We start from the raw sequence: 26,970 nt of genomic DNA on the forward strand, positions 1-26,970 counted from the left end.
AAAGAAAGCTTTGGGATAAGAATGGATCTGTCCGAGATAAATTGGAATTAAAATTAGCAGACAAAACGTTAAAGATGGTTCATTATTCAGTTAAAGAAAAGATAGCTTCAGGTACAGTCAAGTTTGCTTCCTATGAAGCAGGGAAGAAGGGCAAACAAATCCAGAGCTCCCTAAATGACAGAAGAAGCAGAGAAGTGTACTTTGGGTAGATAATACAACCAAGCCTGGTAGGAAGGTTTGGAGGGATATGGTAGAAGACTGGTCACTAACCTAAAAGGCAATCCAAAAGTTTTTGGTGGACATAACTAGTAAAAGAGTAGTTAGAGAAAGAGTGGGGTCAATTAAAGACCAAAAAAGGAGATTGATTGCGTGGAGGCAGGGGACATGGCTGAGAATGAAATGAATGCTTTACGAATGAACATGATGTTGCCCAGTCATTGTGAAAGAGGATGTAGTTCAGATACTTGAGTGGTTTAAAATTCAAAAGTAGGATAAGTTGTCTGTACTTAAGAAGTTGAAAAGGCACAAGGAAGTAGGAAGAGAGTAGAAATTGCAGTAGCATTGCCCATCATTTTCCAATCATCCTTAGACTCTGGTTTAACAAAGGACTGGAGCATGGCAAATGATACAGCCTCCTTCAGAAAGGAATGCAAAGGTAAACTAGGTCCTTTCAGATTGTTAGTTTTACCCTGGGCATGAAGCTTTTAGAAGTGATACACTTGCTAAATTTAAGTCATTTCTGCAAATGGGGAGTGACTAAGGAAAGTAAGCTTGGAATATTAAGGACAAATTGTGTCTAACAAACTTGGCATTTTGATGAAATAAGAGAAAGGCTTAATAAGGGCAGCACCATACATGAACTTGCCACATAACAGACTTCTTGAGCAAAGTTTGAGAATGTGAAATAACTGGACAGTAGCAACTTTCCCTTCTTTCAGCCATCTGAAATCAAACCGTGTAGCAGTTAATAGTGGTCTTGTAGGCTGGAGGAAGATTTATCATGTACTACCCAAGGATCAGAATTAGGAATGTCACTTTAAATTAATAGCCTGATTCTTGGTGTACAAGGCACAATTTCAAAATTTGGGGATGGTGCAAACCTTGGAATAATTTTTAGAACTTGAGAATGGTGTAGAAACTGAAAAGAGCATAGATAGGTTAGAGGAACACTAGATGAAATTGAATGCATAGAATTGTGAAATGATTACTTTTGATCAGAAGAATTTAACAACAACATAAAAGTTGTGAAGAAGGGTCACTGGACCTGAAACGTTAACTCTAATTTCTCTCAACAGTTGCTACCAGACCTGCTGAGCTTTTCCAGCAATTTCTGTTACTGTTTCTAAATATAAAAGTGCAATTTTATAAGGGGTGCAGGAACTGAAGTACATGACTATGTATGTGCATAAAATATTGAAGGAGAGTGGACATGCTGTGAATGGTTAATAAAATGTGGAATTCTGAGCTTCTTTAATAAAGTAGGAGTACAAAATCAAAGAAATTGTGGTAACCTTTATAAAACCCATTGGTTTGGTCTCAATCAGTGTAGAATATACCGTTCTGAGTATCACCCTTTGGAATGTGAAAGTATTACAGAGGACATAAGAATGATTCACAAGAATAGTTCCTAGAATTAAGAAATGCAATATAATAAATATTGGCAAAGTTTAGACTGTTCTCGGTGTGAAGGAATTTATCCAGTACTCAAAAATTTTGAGGGGAGATGGTAAATGGGGGAAAACTGTTTCCATTGATTTGAAAAATTCTGAACTGGGGAAATAGCTTTACGATTTTCAAGAAGTGCAATGCTGACATGAAACTAAACTTCTTTACGTAGTGAATGAAGGTCAGTTGATGCTGAATCAGTACTTTTTGTGAAGCTTTAATGTAACTTCCTTGGCACAAAAATATTATTACTTAAGCAGTAGTTTGGAGGCTGCATTTTTGTGCCAAGCAACACACTTTGTAGCTCTCAAGGCCTTCTTGCTACCCGCAAGACACAAATGGGATGACATGTTCTTCACTTGGCCCTGGGTGAGCACAGCTACAACGCTCAGCTTGGCACTGTTGAGCAATGCAGTTCACTTGATCAGCACCCTGCTCATCTCAGTAAAGGTACACTCCCTTTTTAAATCTGCATAAACTGATTGTAGATTGAAATAGTACTAAGTATATCTCAGAACTTACCTTGACAAGATCTCACAAGATTAAAAAATTCCATTATTTAAAGGCGCAAAAATAGAAACTTGCTTTGGAACACCAGTACCTCCAGGTCTCTTACTGTCCTGAATTGGAAATGCATCACCTATCTGTTGCGGTCACTGGGTCAAAATACTGGAACTTTGAGCAGTGTGAAAGTACCATTGTACAGATTTTCAGTGATTCAAGCATTCTCATTGACACAGCAAATCAAAGAAAATCCCCACATTCATTTGAAATCCCGTAACCTCTACTAGAATGGACTACACAATCTATAAATTTAGCAACCACCCACATCCTGCAGGTACTTAATTGACTGCAAACATCATGATCCATAACTTGGTAACCTGCAAGAATAGCAAAGTCCTAACTTTAGACTTTGCACAGAATATGTGAACAATAATCAACAGCTGGCACAGGTCAGAAAATAAATGACATCTTTCTCCGTCCTTCAACCCGACCTCGAGCACCAAGAGGGAAATGGGAAAACCACTATCTGCAGATTCCACTTCAAGTCTCACACGCTTTTGACTTGGACTTGTATCACTAGTTTTTCACGTTGCCGGGTCAAGTGCTAGCACTCACTCCATAATAGCATTGTGGGCGTATCTATACCACGGAGGACTGAAGTGGCTCCAGAAAACCAATCGTGATCACTTTTGAAGGGAAGTCGGGAATGTACATATCCCATGAAAGAGCTCTTTTAAAAATTAGGAACAGCATAACTTGAGACTGGTCATACACTGAATTGTCATTCTATCTATTCCTGATGGCATCACAACCATTCACATTGAACCACCTGAAACCGTTGAATAGATTTGTAATGCTTATCTTCAACTACAACTGTCTGTCCAGGTATACGAATGACAAAAGGTGTTTTCTGATCATCTTCCATTTAATCTACTTAATTTAATTTAGCAAAATATTCAACCTGAGATTTGTGATTTGGATTCAACCAAATAACATTTACAGCAATTATCATCTATTTCCAGTCCAGGAATGGCACAATATTCCGAGTGCTTATTTACTTGAATTTGTAAATATGCTTGTCTGATACATGGTCATTCAAAAGTTGCTTGTATTAAAATGTATTGTTTCTTACGAAAAGAAATCAAGTTTATTTTAAGAATTGCGTATAAGAATTCCATATGTTTGGTTAATTTTTTGCTTCATTTACGCTTTCAAATTGAAATGGTCTTTTAACTGGCAAGAAATAAATTGTAATCATAGTTACAGTGAAATTGAATGCTCGTTAAAATGAACTGGGTGGATGGATTAACAGGAATGACACTAAGCAAGCAGTGGTAGAGGTAATTCATGACTTTTGGCAAACATACATCTATGAGGTAAGATTCTAAAAGAGGGATAAACCATCCATAGCTAATCAAGGAAGTTAGGGAGAGTATTAAGTTGAAAATACACAGAGGCCAAAGTCAGTGATGCCCCAAACACACGGATGCATTCAGAATCCAGAAAATGTAGACCCAAAAGGTAATAAAGACAGAAGAAATAAACTGAGGACAAATTAGGTGAGCAATATAAAATCTGACTAGAGCTACTTAGAAGAGAGGGGCTAAAATAAAAATAGGCTTCTTCAAAATGAATTTTAGGAGAATCTGGTTTTGGGAAGAAGGAAAAGCCAGAGGAGTTAAACAAATATTTTTCTTCAGTCTTCATGGTGGAAGATATGTCAAGCATCCCAATAATACTGGAGCATATCGGGGCGGAATTAAGTGCCATCACTATCACAGGTGAAGTAGCATTAGATCATCTAAAGAGGATAAAAGCAGATACATCCTCTGGCCCTGATGGCTTACATCTCTAGGATCCGAAAAGAAGTAGCTAAGAGATAAAAAGTACAATGGTTATAATTTTCCAGAAATCTTTTGAATTCTGGAGAAGTACCAGATTGGAAAGCTGCCAAAGTGACACCCCTGTTCAAAAAGGGGTTAACTGTTGGCTGATTAGCCCAACATCATGATTGGAAAAGCATTGGAATCAATTGTTAAGAAAGTAATAACAGAACATTTGGAAAATCATAATTTAATCAAGCAGAGGCAGTGTGGCTTCATGAAAGGGAAATTGTGTCAGGCTAATTCATTAAAGCTTTTCGAGGCCATCTCAACCAGAGTGGATAGAGGGGATCCAGTATCAGTGTTGTACTGTATTTGGAATTCCAGAAAGTATTGGACAGGGTACTGAAAAGGTTGTCATAAGTACCCGAAGTGTTAGAAGGTAGTATATTGGCACGGATAGAGAATTGGCTAAGCAGTGAGGATAAGGGATTACTTTTTCAAACTGATGACCTGTGACTGGTAGAATTCTACATGGATCAGTGCTGAGCATGGCCACTGTTTACAATTAAATATTAATGGCTTGGGCAAAAGATGTGAATGTGCTGTAGTCAGATTTGCAGACAACTCAAAACTAGATTGAAAGACAGGTTGTGAGATGGATGCAGTTTAGATATTGATAGTTTAACTAAGTAGGTAAAATGTTGGCAAATAGAGTATGATATGGGAAAATACAGTGTTTATTTTGGAAGGGGAACAAGAAAGTATATTTGAATAGAGAAGCTGCAACACGGAGACTTGGATGTACTTGTACGCGAAACATATAATGCTAGCGCACAGTACAGCAGGTAATCAGGGAGGTTAGTGGAATGCTGGCCTGTATTTCAAGCTGGTTGAGGTATAAAATAGCCTAACTGCAACTGTACAAGGTGCTAGTGAGATTGCCTCTGGAGTACTGAACAGTTATGTCTCCCCCATTTAAAGTAGACTAACGTTTCATTGGAGGCAATTCGGAGAATGTTCTGTAGGATGATCCTTTAATATGTAGGGTTGTCTTGAGATCAAATACTAAACAGGTTGGGACTCTACTCAAAGTTTAGAAGAATGAGAGGTGATCTCGTTGAAACATATAGGATTCTTAAGGAGCTTGACAGGGTAAATGCTGAAAGGAAGTTTTTCCTCGTGGGAGAGTCTAGGACCAGAGGGCATTGTCTCAATAAAAGAGCATAAATTTCTGAAGAGTTGCCCAGACCCAAAACGTCAGCTTTCCTGTTCCTCTGATGCTGCTTGGCCTGCTGTGTTCCTCCAGCTTTGCACCTTGTTACCTCAGCATAAATTTAAGATTGAGGAGGAATCTCTTCCGACGGTTGAAACCTGTTGGGATTGCTTGCCACAGCTGTGGGTGCAGAGTCCTTGTATATCTAAGGCTGAGATAGATCCTTGATTGATAGGGGAATTGAGGATTACGTTGTAAATGCAGGAAAGTGATCGTATTGATTGGTGGAGCAGGTTTGTGTGGCTGCATGACCTATTCCTGTCCTATTTGTTAGTTATATTTTAACTGTCTGGTTGTTTACAATCATTCTGGCAATGGTTACTGCAAATTGCAGAATTTGAAATGTAATTAGAAATTTTTTATCTCCTCATGGTCTGTTTTGCCCATGGGATGAGCTCAGCTGCACAGTATGGTTACATTTGATTTTCTACTTTCCCCTGTAATGCCATGGTACCGAAGGGAAAAAACGTATTTTGAGAATCTCTTGCTTCTTTTGAGGAAAGTATGCACTAATATTTGGGCCTAGCTACTGCTGAAACCTAGCTAGCAGCTGTCTGAGAACTAAAACAAAAAGACCCAGAGAGGAATACTTCGCCCTATAATCTGGAATAAAAGGGGTGTGAAAAGTGGTGTAACCTGCCCTTCAACTTCAAGTGGTTAAATAAAACCAATCCCTGACACTCACTTTTCAATCAACAAGTAACAATTCATCTAACTCTAAAAGGAAAAAACTGAATTATTAACAAACCGAATAAACCATTTCTAATTACCAACTTCCTGAATAAAGCAAGATTCTAATAATAATCTGTTTGAACAGGTGCAAGTCCATTTATATTAAATAAAAAAAAGAGTTTAGTCTCTTGAAATTACAGCCAGGTTACATATCTTCCAGAATATTCTGTGCTCTCTCTCTTGTTGATTTCTTCTGTCAGGAATCTTAACTAGTTGTGCTGTGGGAACCTTTTGTCACTTTAATGGTGCTTTCCCCTCAGACGTAAAGGAGTCTGTCAGAGCCACTGGCACAGTTGAGATTTGAGGGCTGCTAGGTTTGGCGGATGGCAGTTAACTCTGGGGCTTTGTCTAACTGCCCCTCCCCTCCACCTCCCCTTTCATTCCCTTGATTTACATGTCAGTTTCTTACAATAGGATTGGTCCTATTTTGTCAGATTTAAATTTAATTGGCTTTTGGTATCTTAAGTGCCTGGTTCAAATCAGTTTGGCTAAATTCAAAACTTGTTGCCTTGGTTTAAAAACTGCTGCTTGGCCTGCCAACTGAACAACCTTGGATACAAGAGTTTCAATTTGGTTGCTTTGTGTACCTGCAAACTTTCAAGCTGCTGCTCATGGACATCCATTCTAAATCTCTAAACATAGAAAAAGCACATGATCTTTTAATGGGACCACTTAATACTAACACCCCACCCCCACTGTTTTACAGGCACCAGACCCTAAAATCCTGCCTCCCCATCCACAAGTATTCTACCCAACTTTGCAACATAGCCATTTATCATAGTTTAGTAAAGTTGAAGTTATACAAAATTCAAAATATTTGTGAACTTATGCACTAAACTGCAAGTCAGGCACTGATGTAGGCTAAGTTTACAAGCCTGCTGCACCATGCAATAAACTGACATTTGTTGTGTTTCAAATTCTACACTTCCATCTACTCCTGATGAGCTTTGAATATTTTTAAGGCAGAGTTTGATTTTCTTGTCTGACAGAAATCTATGATCCCACCTTCACTGTCTACTGAGGCACAATTCTCCAAAGTACCTCAATCCTCAGAGGGGAAAAGAAAAATCCCCTTATCTCTTCCTCAGCCTCTGCTGCTCCAAGGGGAAAAAATCCTAGCCTGTTCAGCGTGCCCCATAACTCAAACACTCCAGTACCAGCAACATGCTTGTAAATATTTTCTGTAGCCTCCAGTTTTAACAACATCCTTCCTATTGAAGGACAACCAAATGGCATGCAGTATTCCAAAAGTGGCCTCACCAGTGTCCTGTACAGCTACAACATGATATCTCAACTCCTATACTCGCTGTTTTGACCAATGACGGCAAGCGTTCCAAACGCTTCCTTCTCCACCATGTCTACTTGTGACTTCCCTTTCAAGGAACTACGCATCTGCACCCCAAGTCTCCTTGTTTGGCAACACTCCCCAGGGCCCTACCATTAACTTTATAAGTCCTGCCCTGGATTGCCATAGTAAAATGCAACATCTCTCATTTATCTGAATTAAACTCCCATCTGCCACACCTGCCCATTGATCACAGACTCATTTGTATTCTGAGAAAATCTTCTTCACTCCACTACGTCACCTGTTTTAGTGTTACCTGCAAACTTATTAACCATGACTCCTATATTCCCGTCCAAATTATTTATATAAATAACATAATTCAATGGATCCAGTACTGATCCTTGTGGCACACCACTGGTCACAGATATTCAGTCCAAAAGACCCAGGCTTCTGTCTCCAACCTTCAAGCCAATTTTATATCCAGCTGTCTAGCACTCCTGAATGCCAGGTGATCTAACCTAACTCACCGGTCTACCATGTGGAACCTTGTTGAATGCTTTGCTGAAGTTCATTTCCAGAGAGTTAAAATACAAGAGATGCACTGCTGAGGCTGTATAAGACTCTGGTCAGATCACATTTGAAATAGTGAGAGCAGCTTTGGACCCCATATCTAAAGAAGGATGCGCTGGCATTGGAGAGTGTCCAAAGTAGCTTTACAAGAATGATCCCAGGGATGAAGGGCTTGTCATATGAGGAGCATTTGAAGGCTTCCTAATCTCCATCTGTCTCCATGACTGAAGTATTCTCAAACTGACCCCTAGATTAATATTCCTCTTTTATAATTTGTTTTAATCTGACAGTTCACTGCCTTCCAAAGGACAAGCATCTCTCTAAAACTGGACTTTGCTAACAGTAGCTGTCATATTTCCAGTCCTGTAGCTAAGTAAACCAGTCAGTTTTAAACCAGCTGTTTTATAACACACAGCTGTTTTATAACACACTTCTGTTATGGCTTTTTTAACCCACAGCTTTGTTTCACAAATTTAAGTTATATTCTAAAGTCCATGAATTATGACCTAGATTTGGCATAAAAAAAACCACAACAAAAATCTCCTTTAATTTTCTTAATCTTTTCTTAATTGTGGTAGCGCCCTCATCCATTCTGCACCAGTCCCCAGATGTATATTGACAGTCTAGAGTCTGTTTTGATGTGCTTTTCTCTTTGTTTGCAGACACACATGATCAGCTTCAAAAGTAACATTTTGGCCAGTTGCAAGCAAATATTTATCTTTGTGTTTAGACATTTCTATCAGTTAGTGATTAAATAAATGGGTCTCTATTCACTGTCTCTCTTTTGTTGCAGGTTATGCATTTCTTCTGTTTCAGGAGGAGAGTTCTGTCCAGGCTCTGATTGATGCTTGTATTGAGGAAGATGGAAAACTCTACCTTTGTGTTTCAAGTCCCACCATCAAGGACAAGCCAGTAAGTTTATAAAATGCTTGTAGGCAACAACCGTTATTCATCACTCCAGCTGCAGTCCTTGAAGCATATGAATATGTAGGGTCTAATTTAAAAAGATGTGTGCTCAAGATTAAGCAGTTAGAGCACTAATCAAACTGTCTTCTGCATATTTTTGTAGGATAATCTAGAAATTCATTTCTAAAATCTTGAGTGACGGGCAGTTTTTTTGACAAATTAAAAGACTTTTTGAATAAGATTCCTATCCTTAGTTTTTTTTCTTTAAAGAAGAAGGGATTTTTTTGTTTCCAAATTGGAACTGCTGCATTCACACATTTGACACAGGGATTAGAATTCGCACTCATCATCCTCAGGATCTGTGACCCTGTTTTTTTGTTTTAGAAGTTAGCTTCGTTTGTGTGGCATATTAGATCAGTGCAGGTCACCACAGATGCATTTAAAACCCTGGCCAGTCAGTCTGACTTTGACCCTGGCACATGGAGCAGATTCCTGCAAATTTAAAAGTCTTCTGTTTCTCCCCCCCCCCCAAAAAAAAAAATTACTCTTCTTCTGGTCGGATCAATAACAGGCCTCCCCTCAAAATGTAGGTAGTCCACCACTATAGCAATAAGTTCACTCGATTCATGTTGTTCTCTTCATTCAACCAGTGCATCATGCACCCTGACAATCGATGCAAACCAGCAATCCTCAGAACTTCACACTGTCCTGCTGGTCTTTGAATCTTGGGGGATAACAAGGTGTAGAGCTGGATGAACACAGCAGGCCAAGCAGCATCAGAGTAGCAGGAAAGCTGATGTTTTGGATCTGGACCCTTCTTCAGAAATAGGGGAGGGGAAGGGGATTCTGAAATAAATAGAGAGGGAGGGGTAGGTAGATGGAAAATGGATAAAGGAGCAGATAGATCCAACACCTTTACCTTTACCTGGTGACTGTGGCAGAAAAACAACTTCCTGAAGTCGCTGCAGGATAGTTTCACTGCTCACTCCAATTAGATTTTTCAGTATCATGATAACCATGGATTACCTGATCCTACTAGCACTGCCTCCTGCCAAGGCCAGCCTTGATATTTCAGGGCAATGCTGCCTTCTCCCAGCCGTTGATGTGTGGACCGACTGTGAAAACAGTTGGCCACAGAGTATAAATAGCAGAGGCATACGTAAAAAGATGTATTTTAGCACTTAACCACAAATGTCTGAAAACCTGGCAGTTGTTATTGGGAAGCTAGATCTGTACCTTTTTGTGAAGGAGCAAGGATAAGTCTGTTCTGATTTTAGAAATGTGAATACCTTTGAAGCATTTTTGATTACTTTTTGTACCTAACCTATTTTCACTAGTAATTATGGATTTTTCTTGCTTACCATTGACACTTCTGTCAGTGATTTGTATTGGTCCTATTATTCATAGTAGAATGGAAATAGATGACCTTGGAGAATTATTATTGCATATTATTCGGCAGTACAGCTTTGGCTTCGTTTTGAAGTAGATAAATTGTTGATCGAAATGTCTGAAGAAAAAGCCCCATTGAAACGGTCACTGATCACTTGTTATTTCTGTAGCAAACTTCCAATCTACATTGTCTGTAAATGTTTCATTTATATATTAGCTATTAAGGATATATTTTGCTGTACAAAAAATTCCTGAAAAACACATCCTTCAAAACAAAGTCCACATAACCATGAACAATTTATGCTGGAAAATTTGGGTATAAAATGCATTTCAGGGTATGACCCATGGTTCAGCAAACCTGCTCAGAGTTGGAAATTTTAAAAAATGAGTACCAAGGCATTCCTGCAGTTGGTCCAGTGGCTGAAAAACCTGTGCTAAATTTTACGTTTTCCAAATAACATTTTCCAAAGTTATTAACTTCATCAAAGTATAAGGATTTTACCAGTTGGTATAGTGAAATGACAACATTCCGAGTAGGCTCATTCAATAACAGTGATGCTTTCAGTGAGCTAATTGCTATTCAAATATCTAATCAAATATTGCCAGGATATTTGATAGCTGAAATTACACAAACTGTTTATTGTCATGTACTCTTATTGAAATGATTTATGCTGTATAGAGATATAACAGTCGCTGGCGATGAACTGCACCTTACTCCCTTTGCCACTAAGTGGTAGACCTAATGCTTTTAGCACTTTTAGCCTGTTTGTCCATAAATAATATGCCTGAAAAAATAATAGCCAGATTTGAATAAAACTTCATACACAGATAATGTATGACCCAAGGAACAACAGTTTAGATTTTGGTAGTGTGAATCCTGTTTCTGGAATTTCTCAAAAGGATCTATTAACATTGCAAAATAAGTCAACTGAGTTTCTGAGAAATATTATTAGATGATTGAGTGTTTGTGTTTTTTTTTGCTGGAACATTGAGTTTTCTTAGCTGCTGTGCAATTTGTCACAGCTGTCAAATGTTAGCTCATTTTCAGAATGCGTTATATGTGGTGTGAATTGGCTCCTAAATGAGATTGCAACTTTTTTCATGTTTCTAGTGACAAAGCATCAACTAGTCAGGGGAATACCTCATTGAAAAGCTGTGTAAGTGCAATTGATCTCTTCATTTGCACTAGTACAGCACCACTATTATTTGTCTCCAATTTATTGCTATTGCCATGCATCAAGGACATAGTGCAGTCTGAATCAAAACTTGTTATAAAAGTCATATATGTTATAGCCACGTTACCATGTGTTTTGTGTTATAATCCTACACTGATGGCACAATGTCACACAAAGTTAAAAGCAGCATATTGTCGCATTGCTTTCAATATGGGTGATTTGTTTAAATGTGCATAACCTTTACCAATTGATTAATGGCCTACATGTGCAGTAACTTCATAAGGTCAATTTGTGCATGACGTGTGCAGAAATATGCAAATTATCTCCTAATCGTACAGTTTAAAGGGACCATGGGTTAAGACCTGTTTACCCACAAAACACATACACCAAGTTCTTAGCCCCTGTAATGCTGCTGTGGAGAAGGGGGCTTTTTAATTTTCCCACCTTCCCCAATACATGTAGAAACAAAGTAACTGTCCTCAAACCTTCCATGTACATTGAGTTATGCAGGTGGAAGTTTTGTTCGAAAGCAAACTGCATTTCTATAGCTGTAACTTTATGATACCCAATAAGCACTTTAAGTGCAGTCATTCTTGTAATGTAGGAAACATGGCAACCAATTAGCAGATAGAAAGTTCCCAAAAGCAGCAGCTTAGTGATGATTGGATGATTTTGTTTTTATGTTAATGAAGATAAATATTGGCCATGAGACAGGACATTGGGTGTAACTCCTCTAATCATCATCTGAAATAGTGGCAAGCAATAATTTTATGCCCACATCAGAAGGCAGACAGGAGTTTGTGTAACATTTCATTGGAAAGACATCACCTTTAACAACCGAGCCTTTGGACTCTGCTAGAATCAGTGTAGACTTTTATATTCAGGACCTTTGTAGGACTTCGACCCACAACCTTATGACTCAGCAATAGTGCTACCAACTGAGCAATGGCTGACACTGGTAGCAGATCTGGCGAAAAAATGCAAATCATAAAGTGATTTACAAGTTATAATCTAATCTTTAATTCAAATGCGTTTTATAAACTGTTCAAAAACAAAAGTAATCTAATGCCTGCGCCACTGAATCACTATGCGGCCTAATATATCAGCCACAGGTCATACAGGTTTCTCCAGGCTCAAGACTAAATTGTGTTTGATCATTGTGGATGCTGTAAATGTTGCATGTGAATAATGCATTGAAATGTTATTGGTTAATATCTATGTGCAGCCTCAGTTGTGTTAAAATATAACTAACATTTTGACAGCAAATTTGCGGCAGGACTGATGAGGCTACTTTTAAGTAACGTGTACAGTTCTGTCATCGTTCTGTGGGAACGATGTTATTAATCTTGAGAGGGTGCAGAAAAGATTTACAAGGATGTTGCTAAGACTGAAAGGTTTGAGTTAAAGGGAGAGGCTGAATAGGCTGGGGCTTTTCTCCCTGGAGTGCCGGAGGCTGCAGGTTAACATTAAAGGCTTATAAAATGATGATGGGCACAGATAGGGTGAATAGCCAAGCTCATTTTTGTAGGGTGTGCGAGTCCAAAACTAGAGGGCATGGGTGAGAGAGGAAAATTTAAAAAGTACCTCCAGTAATTTTTTCAGAGTGGTGCATGTGTGGAATGCGCTGCCAGAGAAAGTGGATGAGGCTAGTACAATTCCAGCATTTAAAAAGCTTCTGGATGGATATATGAATAGGACAGGTCGAGAGGGATATGGGTCAAATGCTAACAACTGGTACTAGGTCTGATGGATTGCCTAGTTGGCACAAACAAGTGGACTGTAGGGTTTGTTTTCTGTGCTGTATACATCTGACTCTTAAATATATAAAGAAGGCATATAATGCTTATTGGAATAATGATAGCAATATAAATCGGAAGAGTTTTTCAAATGCAGGAGAGAGGCCAAGAGGTAGCTTGAGGAAAGGATCGCAGGCTGTGCTGAAACAATTAATAAACTGTTCTTCAAGCATATTAATAGTAAAAGATTAGCGACGGCTAGAGTGGGACCCATGAAGAACAAGCAGGATAAGCTGCTCGTTGAGGCAGAGGTAATAAATGAATATTTTGTTTCTGTCTTTACCAAATGAGAGGATGACAGTGGCCTGGTTGAAAATGTGGGTGTTGAAAAACTGAACAGTGTAGTAATAGATAAAGAATAGGTGCTAAAAAGGCTGACAGCACTCCGGGAAGAAAAGTCGCCAGGTTCGGATGGGATACATCCTAGCTTGCTGAGAGAGTTGAGGGAGCAAATTTGAAGACTGTTGACTAAAATTTCCCAGGCGTTCTAAATGAGTGGAGGATTGCAAATGGGATACAGTTGCTTAATTAAGGAACAAAGTATAACCCCAGGAAAATACAAACCTGCAAATTGTGAGAAAACTGCTGGAAGCCAAAGCTCCAGCTCTACATCCACCCCCATTTCCAGCTCTCTGTTCAAACCCAGCACAAGCCTTGCCAGGCCTTCATCCGCCCTAGACCTCCCCCTCACTGAGAACGAATAGTCCTCAGGAAAGGACACTCCTTCATTCCTCAGCGCCCACACATCAGTGAACTCAGTTCATGTCTAGGTGTTGAACTCTTATTATTTTCCACCATCTCCACGCTATTTCTTTGACCACGAGTCTAATCCACCCTCTACAGACCCGTTCTACCTCCAACAAACATCATCCTCCCGGACACCATTACAGCTTCCTAGCCTTCCTCAACCTGTTCATCTCTGATTGCCATCACGATGTTGATCGCCTCAATCTCTCCACCCCCTCGTCCACTCCTCCCCTATGGAACACGCAGTCATCCGTTCCCTCTGCTCCAACTTTAACACCATCAAACCCATGGGATAAGGGGGGTACAGTACTGGTACAGCACATTTATCTCTATATCATGAATGCCAGGCGCCAGGTCTCTGACACAACCTCCTACTGCCCCCTCGATTTAAGACTCCACCCCGATCACCAAACCATCATCTCTCAGACCATTCATAACCTCAGGTGTCCTTCCACCCACCGCTTCCAACCTCCTCATTCCCCGACCTTGCCCTGCCTGTTTCTGTCTCCTTCCAAAATTCCATAAACCTGACTGTCCTGGCCGACCCATTGTCTTTGTCTTTGCCTGCTCCTGTCCCACTGAACCCATCTTTGTCTGTCTTTTTCCCTCTGGTCCACCCCACTCCCACCTACGTTCAGGGCACCACATGTGCCTGCCTTTTCTTTGGCCCCCAAAACATCATCTTCACTGTGGGCATCCAGTCCCTGCACACTTGCATCACCGACACACATGGCCTAAAAGCCTTCCTTTTTTCCCTCTCCCATAGGCCCAACAGACCCCGCTCCTCCAACACCCTCATCCGCTTAACAGAACTTGCCCTTACCCTGAGCAACTTCTCCTTTAACTGCCACTTCCTACAAACTAAGGGGGTGGCTATGGGTACCCCTATGGGCCCAAACTATGCCTGCTTCTTTGCAGGATATGTAGAACAGTCCCTCTTCTGCTGTCACACCGGCACTATCCCTCACCTGTTCCTCTGCTACATTGAATGTATCCATGCTGCCTCTTGCTCCCATGAAGAGCTTGAACGGTTCATCGCCTTTACTAACACCTTGCACCCCTACCTCTAATTCACCTGGACCATCCCTGTTACTTCCCTCCTGGACCACTCTGTCTCCATCTCTGGTAACCGTCTCAACACCAACATCATCTACTTCAAACCCACCAACTCCCTTAGCTGCCTGGACTACATTCTTGACACCAACCCTCAGCAAGAATGCAATCTCATACTCCCAGTTCGCTCACATCTGCTCCCCAAGGTGGAGCGTTCCACTCCTGGATATCCCACATGTCCTTCTATTTCAAGGACTGTAGCTTGCCCCCTCCTGTGATCAAAAACACCCTCAACCACAATTCTTGCATTCCCCACAGTACTACAATCAAACACTCTCCTCTTGACAAAAATATTGACAGAATCCCCCTGGCCCTCTCATCACCCTGCCAGCCTCCACATCCAGCATATCATTCTTGGCCACTTCTGCCATCTGAAATCCAACCCATGCCCAAAGAGAGATTTCCCTCCCCACCCCTGCCTGCCTTTCCAAATCTCCCTCATCCCTGCCTCCTTGACCCAACATAACCTGTCCTCCTTCCCCAGCTGTTCACCCCAGCCTTCCCACTGACCAATGCTCACTACCCTCCACCTGCATTCACTTATCCCCACCTACTACCTACCTCCTCCCTCTCACCACCACAGCCTAACATTACCCATCCATCATCTTTCCCACCTACCTACCCATTGTTTTCACTGTCCAGTTCTCACTTACCTTCCACAGCCCCACCCCTCCTCTCTATTTATTTCCCAGCTCCCTTCCCCCTCTCCAGTTCTGAAGAATGGTCCCAACCTGAAACATCAGTTTTCCTGTTCTGATGCTCCCCAACCTGCTATATTCCTCCAGCACCACACTGTTGACTAGGTATACATACATTTAGAGAAAAATTGCTAAGACAATCAACATGGCTTTGTCAAGGGCAGGTCATGTCTGACAAACTTAATTTAGTTATTTTCTTAAGGTGACGTAGGCTGTTGATGTATATTTGGACTTAACAGAAAGCATTTTGATGCACCACCGCAGGACAGGTTGGTTATGATTAATATTGTTTTTAACTAGGTCCAGATCCGACCATGGAATCTAAGTGACAGTGACTTTGTAATGGATGGTTCACAACCTCTTGATCCACGCAAAACCATTTTTGTTGGCGGGGTACCTCGCCCTCTGAGAGCTGGTAAGAGGAAAAAAAAACTATTATGAAAGTGTCTGTATCTGGAATATTGTTTAAACTTGTTAATTACTTGCACCTATCAAATGATCTTTTACTTTTTACACATCTTAACCATCAATGCTTTATTTTGTTGAATAAATATTGCTGTTTCCAACACAAGCTTTGAGTCTGGTTTCATCCTAGTTATGTGGCCTGATTTCTGTTTGTTTAATCTGTTTACGATAAAATCTTTACTTTATAACTGTCCTCCTTTAAAAACTGAAAGAACTGAGGATGCTAAATCAGGAACAAAAACAAGTTGCTGGAAAAAAATCAGGACTGGTTGCATCTGAAGAAAAATTCAGATAATATTTCAGGTCCCATGACCCTTCCTTAGAACTGTCAGTTTTGTCCCTAGAACTTTGAAGAACCTTAGAATACTTTAAAATATGCTTTACAAATGTAAGCCATTGGCATCATCCTGAAGACATTGGTCAAAACCTAACCAGTTGCCAGTGTAAATTCGTGAAATTGAATAGTTCTAAAGTAAGTGTGTTCCTTTCTGATGTTGCATTGAACTGATGAGGTGTATGTGTAACCTGGGGTTAATTTTAATGTGAAAGTTATAAATAAAAACTGACCATAATATGGATCCACAATTTTCTAATATCCCTAATGCTTGTGATCTTGTTTGGAACTGTACAGAACTGTTATAGCTGGCTGTTAATGTTGCAGTTCATTATCAATTTTGATTTGTTTGTAGAGCAAATAAATGTTCATTTTTTTTATACTTCATTGCCAGTTTTAAGAGTTTCCCTCAACTAATTAGCTGATTCCAAAAGTGAAACAAATAAAGTAGGACCACAAAATTTGTTATAATCTTCAATAAGCAACCATTTTGTTAAATATTTATGTCGTTTACATTAGCCAGTAGGCCGCCAACATGTTGAGGCTTATGCTTGATCTGTTTTTAAAAGTTCATTCATTTCAACTTGTGTAATTTGGGTTTGAAAGCCTTTGTATTTCTTCTGCAGTGGAGCTAGCTATGATTATGGATCGTCTTTATGGTGGGGTATGTTACGCAGGGATTGATACTGACCCAGAGTTGAAGTACCCTAAAGGTGCAGGCCGTGTAGCCTTCTCGAATCAGCAGAGCTATATAGCTGCCATCAGTGCTCGATTTGTTCAGCTACAGCATGGAGATATTGATAAACGGGTAAGTGTCATTCTGCAATGTTAACAGACCTGGTGATTTTTCTGTGAACTTCCAGAAGTATAGAAATTTACCTTGTTAAACTGTATGACCTAGATAATTAAACAATTGAAATATTTCAATGGATATGTTTCACAACATAATGGTTTTTTGCTCTGGGCAATTGCAACAACCATTGTTTGGTATGGGATAGTCAAATAGGAAACTAAAAGTACTGTTGCAGATATTTTTGTGGCCATAAAGTCATGACTACTTAAATATAATTGCATTTTAGTAGGTTTAAGATTATCATGCTTTCAACCTTGTTTTCAAATCCTTCCCTAGTTTCAGCCCTGTAATCTCCTTGAGCATCTTTGATTTTAGTTGCACTATTGAGGCATTTCACCTAACATTGCCAAGGCCCTAATAGCTAGAAAAACCCCACACACGTTTTTGGCTTTCTATTGTGCTTTCCTCTGTTAAGGTACTCCTTAAAATATGCCTTTATGAACAAGCTTTCAGTGATCTGATTCAATCTCCTGCGTAATGTAAGATATTAACACTCCAATGAAATGTCTTGGAATGTTTTTGTTATTGTTAAAGGCTATATGTAAGAATAAGATGCTGTTGTTGTTAAGCCAAGAGACCTGTTTACAGTAGAAGGGGAAAGAATGGAACCCCTAGTAGTGATGCAGAAAACACATTCAGTCCAAATCCTGCTAGCAGAGCAGAGTTTTATTTAATTTATTCATAGAATACAGGTTGCAAGGCCAGCATTTATTGCCCATTCCTAATTGACTTGGAAAAGATGTGAAATGCCTTCTTAAGCCTCTGCAGCCCGTCTGGTGTAGGTTCATCCCCTGTGCTATTAGACATTCTGTATTCCAATCCAGCAATGTTGAGGGAACAATGATCCATTTCGAAGACTAGGTGACGTTGACTTAGAGCAAATTAGAGTGATTCCATGTGCGTGCTGCCATTGTCCTCTTAGGCAGTAGAGTTATGAAAAAAAATTGGCATTATGATCCCAGCTGACATTACTGAGTATGTCAGATCCCAGACTAATGTCTGGCTTAATAGCTTATACTTCTGTTTCATTTTAATGAGGCGATCTATCACCAAAACGTAAATGCATACATAATGTGGCACATTCAAGTTTGACGAAAAAAGAGCAGTAGGTAATATACAAAAATAAAGGTGAAATAGAATACGCCAACTATTTACTATAACACAAATTAAAGATTTTGATACATAGGGTAAAATACGATCCTATTAAACCAAAACAGTCCTTTAAAGTATTCACTCCACAGATCGTTCCCTTCTGCTTCACATTTATAAGGCTTAATTTTACAGTGGCTTCAATACCCCATCTCAAATCCTCCTGGAGCATTCATGAACTAAACTTAAAAGTTCTCTGTTTCACGTACTTCAGGCTTTTAACCAAGTATTTCTGATCTGGAACTTTTAAATTAAACTCTTTACACAGTTGATACCCCTTTCTGATCGCAACTAAACTACCTCTCTCTCTCGAGCAACTGATCTACGCATTCAACTTTGGCCAAAACTTCTGTAAACAGCTAGGCTATTGTATACGGTTCAGGAATCCACGTTGTAGGAGGAATACAGTTGTGCTGGAGAGTCTGCAGAAGAGATTTACCAGGATGTGGACTGGAGAGTTTTATGAAGTGAGATTAGATAGACTAGGGTTGTGTTTCTTGGACCAAATAAGTTGGTCAACACCAGTTTTGGATAAGCAACACCTGCTAGCTTTGCTAATGACACTTGGATCTTGTGGGAGGAGAAAAGAAGTAAAAGCTAGACACCTCAATTGTTTCTCCTCTGTTTGGCTTCTTGGATACAATTTGAACAGGATAAGCCTTGAGGATTAAAGTGATGCTAATTGTGTAATTTTGAACTACTGACATGCCAAAAACATCCTGCAAATTTGGGCACACTGCACTTTTTTGGGCTATTTGATTTGATGATTGGAAGAATTATGTGCACCATGAGCAGAGTTTGAATGTTTGGAGCAGACTGTTTCCTTTTGTATAAGAACAAAGTTGGAAAGTAGTCTTATTGCGGTGAGTGATATATCATCGCAAATACTTCATTGTCCAACACTACTTCCATCAACACTGCTGAAAAAGGAGCTTTTAACTATTTCATTAGTTTCCTATTGGACTTGTTTTGGTTTCTTAGTCAAATAAACAAATTTGCAAATTTGAATGCTGGTTATAATGTGGTCACTTTCATCTTACTAGGATTTTATGATTCTCTTTTCAACTGACTCGATGTTTTATCACATGCAATGAAAAACATTACAATATGTGTGTATGAGGGAAGTCTGCATATGTATGTATTAATATGAAATAGATTAATGACCACTTCTAAGGTCTATATAAATCATTATTTGATTATTTTTTCATGCCCCCTTTCAAACAAAGTAAATGGAATTTGTTTTGACTTCGCTTGATAATTAAAATGCTCCAAAAAGTGCTACATGCTCTATGATCCTTTTGAAAAATGTATCGTGGAATAGTTTGTATAGTGGCGTCAATTTTTTTTAAATGTATATACTGGTTTCCCATTACTGGAATAGTTCATACGTAAACGTTGTAACTAAGAGGGTTTTGCAAATACATATTCTACTAACACTGACAATGTAGCAGATACCTTCTAATTCTGGAGTATTGGCATCACAAGGGTTTTATTGACAGATGGATCAGGTAAAATGCTGACGTTTGAAGTGATTAGAACCGCCTATTAGTCATTTCAGCTCAGTGGTTAAGAGCAGCTGCAGTAATTAGCTGTCATTCCCATGATAAATGTCTCTATGGACCTGAGAGCTTTGACCTTCTGTGAGATTTGAATTGAAGGCTTACTTAACAATCCACAACAAACTTAGACACGTGCTACTTGTCTGTAAAATGTACTTGCTGTCCTTCGTTATAATTCAAAATATGTAACAATAACTTGTAAATTTAATTTAATATTTTGATTCATATAAGTATACTTCCATTCAGCACTCCAGCCTTCGCTTAGTTGCATTCTGAACTTGTCACATGTCACATAGCACAAGATGTACAATTGCTTCATCAACTTACTGGTCTGCCTTAATAGTAGGTATTTGTTTAATAAATTCTGCAAGGTTTGAATTAAAAATCTTGTTTCCATTTAATTATAAAGAGACAATGACTAATGATAGAAGATGCCTATTGATTCTGACCTCTGGCATATTGTGCAGCGCTAATGAGATATATGGGCCTGTACTTTTGTTTCTTAATGCATAAGATAAAGGTGCTTGGTGTTACAGGTAACGTATTGGCATGGAAAGAAGATTGGTTAACTAACAGAAAGCAAAGGCTGGAGATCATCATAGAATCCCTACAGTGTGGAAACAGGCCCTTTGGCCCAACAAGTCCACACCGAACCTTAGCTGGTTGGTGATGAGTAGCTAGTGGTATGCGTCAGGGATCAGTGGTACTGCAGTTGTTTACATTTTATGTAAATTTACAATAAATAATTTACGATTGGGGACTAAGCATAGTGTGTCAAAGTTCGTAGATGATGCTAAAATGAGTAGTAGAGCAACGTTTGCAGAGGCCACATTAAAGTCTGCAGGGGTATATAGATAGGTTAAGTGAGTGGTCGACGGTCTGGCACATGGCATACAATGTTGGTAAATGTGAGATCATCCATTTTGGTAGGCATAACAGGAAAATGGATTATTATTTAAATGGTAAAAAAATTGCAGCATGCTGCTGTGCAAAGGAACCTGGGTGTCCTTCTGCATGAATTGCAAAAAGTTGTTTTGCAGCTGCAGTAGGTAATGAAGACGACAAATGGAATATTATTCTTCATTGCTAGAGGGATGGAATTTAAAAACAGGTTATGCTGCAGCAGTATACAGTGCTGGAGACCCCACTCCTGGAGTACTGTGTACAATTTGGGTCTTGAGAGAGAATGTACTGGCACTAGAGGGGTTGCAGACATGGTTCACCTAGGTTGATTCTGGATTTGAGAACGTTGCCTTATGAGGAGAGATTGACTTGACTGGGACTGTACTCACTGGAATTCAGAAGAATGAGGAGGAATCTTACGGAAACGTAGAAAATTATGAAAGGAATATATGGGATAGAAGCAGAAAGATGTTTCCACTGGAGGGTGAAACTAGAGCTAGGAGGCACAGTCTTAAAATAAGGGGAAGCAAATTTAGGCCTCAGTTGACAAGGAATAAGTTCACTGAAAGGGTTTTGAATCTGTGGAATTCCCTGCTCAGTGAAGCATTTGAGGCTACCTCATTGAATGTTTTTAAGGCAGAGCTAGATTTTTGAATAGTAAAGGAATTAAGGGTTATAGTGAACGAGCAGATAAGTGGAGCTGAATTCATGAAGAGATCAGCCATGATTTAATTGAATGGCGGAGCAAGCTTGATGGTCCTCGTGGCGGCCTCCTTCTATTTTCTTTTGTTATGCTTGGTTAAATGAGGTGAGAACTAGAGGGTAGACCTATCGTGAAAGGCTGGATTTTTTAAAAAAATATATTGAATGCAAGTAGGCCAACATTTACTGTCCACTCCTCCTTGTGCAGGTGAAAGTAGTGGTTGGCTGCGTCTGCTGTCTTTGTAGCTTAATGCTGGTAAGAAAGGAATTAACATCGCAAATAGGTAGGTTCAGCAATTATCATTGTAAACCAGGGTGCCCTCATGATTATGAGCAGGCTTTGGAAAGTCAGCACGTTTGTTACACTCCTCAGAATTCACAAGCTCTAACCTCTTGTCACTATACATAATGCTACTACAGTCCATTTCCTACTCAATAGTGTCCCCCAAAATGTTAGTGGGGAGTTCAGCAATAGCATTGTCATGAGGTGATGTTGGGTTCTGTCTTGTTGAAGGTAGTCATTGTCTGACACTTGTGATGTAGGAACATAGGAGCAGGAGTAAGCCTTTCAGCCCATTTGAGCCTTCCATGATATTGTATGTTCATGGCTAGTCTGTTTTTTCATTCCCACATTACTCCTGTATCCCTTAAATCATTAGTATTTAGGAATCTATTACTGTACGTTAAATATTGCTCCGTGACGCAGCTTTCATAACGTGTAGGCTAGAGACTTCCCAAGATTCATGATCCTCTGGTTTTAGTAAAGGTTGACCTCATTTTGGTCTAAAGTGACTTTCTGCCCCTTGAAAATTGTACCTGTTGGTTCTGGACCCCTCAACCAGGGGGCCCATCTTAGCTACACCTGCCACATTTATTCCTTGTAAGAATTTTTCAAATTTATTTGAAATCAATTTTTTTCTTGAAATTCTAGACAGATCCAGTCTGCCCAATCTCACTTCATAAGACAGTGCTGCCATCCTGCGAACAAGTCTGGCAAATATTTCAATGTTCTCCTTTTATGGCAATATTGTACTTCCTAAGTTAAGGGTGTAAAAACTATATGTACTTCACCAGGTGTGATATAAGTAAAGTTGTGTACAATTGAAGCAAGACATTGCTATTCTTGTACACACATCGTCTTGCAATAAAGGCTAATGTACCATTAGCTTGCTTAATTGGTTTCTGCACCTGCAGAGTTGGCCATCAGTGACTTACTGGCAAAGATATATGGTTGTTTTGTATATACATATTTATCTAGCGAATTTTGAGAAGATTTGTAGCTCAGGTTGAGGTTCTGCATGGAAGTTTGCTCGCTGAGCTGGAAGGTTAATTTTCAGACGTTTTGTCACCATTCTAGGTAACATCATCAGTGAAACGCTGGTGTTGTGTCCCGCTTTCTATTTGTGTTTAGGTTTCCTTGGGTTGGTGTCATTTCCTGCGTTGATGTCATTTCTTGTGTTGGTGATGTCATTTCCTGTTCTTTTTCTCAGAGGGTGGTAGATGGGTTCCAAATCAATGTGTTTGTTGATGGAGTTCCGGTTGGATTGCCATGCTTCTAGGAATTCTCGTGCGTGTCTCTCTTTGGCTTGTCCTAGGATGGATGTGTTGTCCCAATCAAAGAAAGCCAGACACCAGGATACATGAAAATCAACTAGCCACAAAAAGACATGACCCACTATTACTAGTATCCTTACACACAGATGAGGAAGGACACCACTTTGCTTGGGAGTCCATCTACCACTCTGAGAAAAAGAACATGAAATGACATCACCAACACAGGAAATGACATCACCAACCCAAGGAAACCTAAACACACATAGAAAGCGGGACATAACACCAGCGCTTCACTGATGATGTTACCTAGAATGGTGATGAAACGTCTGAAAGCTGACCTTCCAGCTGAGCGAGCAAACTTACACCCACATATTTATCTACATTTAAATTCTACCTGCCATTGTCTTACCTGATCACTAATATATCCAAATCCTTTTGAAGTCGCTTTTGGATCTAGTGGCATCTAGCTTTATATCGTCCATGAACTTAGATGTTACATTTGGTCCCCATACCCCAATCATTAATATTTATTGTGAACAGCAAGAACCCAGGTGCTGCTTCTTATGGTATCCCACTTGTCATAGACTGCCAAAGTGAGAATGACCCATTTAACCTTACTCTGTTTTATGCCTATTATCCATCCTTAACCCACACCAAAACATTACTCGTGTTTTTTGTTTCATTTTCCTGACCAACCTTATACAGTTGATCAAATTCCTTCTGAACATAGAGGTGTACTATGTACACTGACTCTAACACTGTTTATCACTAACATACTCTGAAAATGCCAACAGGTTTTGTCAAATGTGATTTTCCATTCATACATCCATGCTGATTATGCTCAATCAAATCATTATTATTTAAGTGTCAGTTTCTGACATTCTTTATAATTGTAACATTTTCCTTGTATTACTGACATGAGGCTGTAGCCCTCCCTGTCTGTCTCCCACCACGTGCACACGCGCGCGCCCCCCCCCCCCCATGTGTAAGGTGACATGTCTCCTCCTCCGATTTGCGCTAACAATTCGGGAATCTGTAGAATTTCGGACGTTGGTAGCAATTGTATCCATTTAGAAGCACATAATAATTAAGCAGAATAAGCATGGCTTCATGAAGGGAAAGTCCTACCTGACAACGATAAATTGCAGTTCTTGGAGGGGAACTTGCAGCTGGTGTTGTTTCCAAGAATTTGCAGGCCTTATCATCTAGATGATAGTGGTGATGGATTTATAGGTACTGTCAAAGGAGCTTTGGCCAATTTCTACAGTGCATCTTACCAATAGTGTACACTGCTTCTACTTAGTGCTGGTGATGGAGGGAGTTGATGTTTGTGGATCTGATAGCACAACGTGTCATTAATGTAGGTGCTGTGGTATGGTGTTTATAAAACTTCTGTAAAAATACACTTGACAATACATTTCTGTTCTATTCTAATGCTGTAAGCATATGTGGTGTTGGGATGGTTTATTAGAGGATTGCAACAAGAATCAGTGTTGAGCTACAATTATCTTAACACTTATTAATAGCTTGGATGATAAAAGTGCGTATACCATTCCCAAATTTGCAGTTGACACCTAAATTGGTAGGGAGTAAGTCACAGAGGTCTGTAACACACGAAAAAGGCCAACTGGGCTATTCTGTCTGCATCAGTCAAAAAAAAAGCACCCATCTATTTTAATCCACTTTTCCAACACTTGGCCTTGACCTTGTAATCTTGTATTCCTTGTCAGGCACTGAGGCTGGCATGGGGAGCCTGTACTGGAATATTGGTTAAACAACTGAGGGATAATAGGGATGGCAAATGGCACATTAGCCTTTATTTCAAAGGGAATGGTGTATATAAAAAAAATGGAGGTTTTCCTAAAATTTTACAAGGCACTGGTCAGATCGTAGTAGAATACTCTAAAATGTTTTGGATCCCTTAGCCAAGGATCAAGATTCTGGCATCAAAGGCTGCCCAGAGAAGGTTCACAGTTGATTCTGGATATAAAGGGACATCCTCATGAGGTGAGATGTTGATTCAGATTGTATTCAGCGAAGTTTAGGAGAATTAGTGTAAATGTTATTGAAGCATGGTTTCCTAGGGGTCTTCACAGGGTTGATAATGAGATGTCATTTCTCCTTGGGGGAGTGTCTCAGATCAGCAGACGTAATCTCAGTAATGAAATTGCCTATTTAAAATGGCAATTAAAAGGAGTCTTGGGTGTAAATCTGTGAAATTCTTTACCGCAGAGGGATGTGAATGCTGGGCCGTTCAGTGTGTTCAGGGATTCTAATCCATGAAGGCAGCAGGCTTAATGGGATAACGCAGAAAAGTGGAATTGAGGATTAACGGGTCAGAACTCTTAGAGTTCTGCATTCAGTTCTGGTCTGCCTGCTATATGACAGATGTTGTTCAACTTGAAGGGGTTCAGATAAGATCATAAGGATGTTGCTGGGATTGGAGGGTATGATTTATAGGCTGAGGTTTTTTTTTCCTGCAGCATTTGAGGCTGAGGGGGTGACCTTAAAGTTTTATAAAATCATGAGGGGCATGGGTAGGGTGACTACCAAGGTCCCAGGGTAGGAGAGTCCAAAACTAGAGGACATAGGTTTAGGGTGAGAGGGGAAAGATTTTATAACGGACCTGAGGTGCAACCTTTTCGCGCAGAAGATGATGCGTGCAATGAACAAACTGCTAGAGGAAGTGCTGGAGGCTGGCGCAATTACATTATTTACAAAGCATGTAGATGGGTGTCTGAATAGGAAGGGTTTAGAGGGATATGGGCCAAATGCTGACAAATAGGACTAGATCAGCTTTGTATATTTGATTGGCATGGACAAATTGGACCGAAGGGGCTCTCTCTGTGCTGTATAGCTCTATCAGGTTCTGGAAATTTTCCAACTTGCAGTCCCACTAATTTCTCCACATGACGTTCTTGCTAAACCCAATTTCCTTTTAATTCCTTATTCTCCTTAGTTTTCTCCCTCGTTCCCTGATTCTGCTTCTGGAAGATTTCTTTTATCTTCCACAGCGAAGATGAGCACAAAGTAATTACGGCAAGCTTTGATTTAACTGCCACCCGGCAAAAATTATACACCTCGTACTGCAAAGTTTATTGTATTATTCTGTCCAATTACTATAGATCTCTGGGTTATTTACTTCAGTTCAAATATACTTGTTCAATCAAATGGCTACACAATATATCAAATAGTTGATTCAATTTGGTCCATTTTACCTCAAATACGACAATGTAACGTGGTATCCGAGTAGTCAGTTGAGGGTGTGAATGAGAAGACTGCTGATCAGTTTAATTTAAGGCCAAGTTACATTCTTAAATGATTTAGTTGCAAATAAAGTATAGTAGTGATGTGTAGCCACCTTCATTACATTTTTATTACTGTGTTTTTACATTTAAGTGGACCTCTTCATTATTCAGAATATTTGAACAACCAGCAACCTCCTAGTGTCATAGACACTGGTTAATAAAATGTTGCTGTGTTTTGCTTCTCTACCGGTTCTGTTTCCAAAGTCTTCAGACTCTGGTGGTGATGGACCCATATTTATCTAACCCAGCGTCGTCATAATGTACGAGTGTAAAAGCTTTTAAAGCCTGTTTTGTACTCTTTGCTAGTTTAATTGATATTCTATCCTCCCACTTCTTGTTTCTTGATTTTTCCTTTGTCACATGCTAAAACCCTCCCAATCCTCGGGTTTGTTAGTATCTCTGGCAACTTTATAGGCCATTTTCATTTAACCTTATATAAAGCTTAACTTCCTTTGTTAACCTTA

At 39.6% G+C, this 26,970-nt stretch overlaps 1 protein-coding gene across 3 annotated transcripts in view; it reads left to right on the plus strand.

Annotated features, from left to right (window-relative positions):
* The window catches only part of LOC125458002 (cytoplasmic polyadenylation element-binding protein 2), a 126,773-nt gene that overhangs the window by 90,531 nt on the left and 9,272 nt on the right, over positions 1–26,970 (plus strand). For all 3 annotated transcript variants that reach the window (XM_048542864.2, XM_048542856.2, XM_048542871.2), the window contains 3 exons: positions 8,649–8,767; positions 15,980–16,094; positions 17,105–17,286. In XM_048542864.2, coding sequence (XP_048398821.2) covers positions 8,649–8,767; positions 15,980–16,094; positions 17,105–17,286 — 416 coding nt within the window. The remainder of the gene's footprint in view (positions 1–8,648; positions 8,768–15,979; positions 16,095–17,104; positions 17,287–26,970) is intronic.

Source organism: Stegostoma tigrinum, chromosome 1 (genome assembly GCF_030684315.1).
Source record: "Stegostoma tigrinum isolate sSteTig4 chromosome 1, sSteTig4.hap1, whole genome shotgun sequence".
Taxonomy (NCBI): domain Eukaryota; kingdom Metazoa; phylum Chordata; class Chondrichthyes; order Orectolobiformes; family Stegostomatidae; genus Stegostoma; species Stegostoma tigrinum.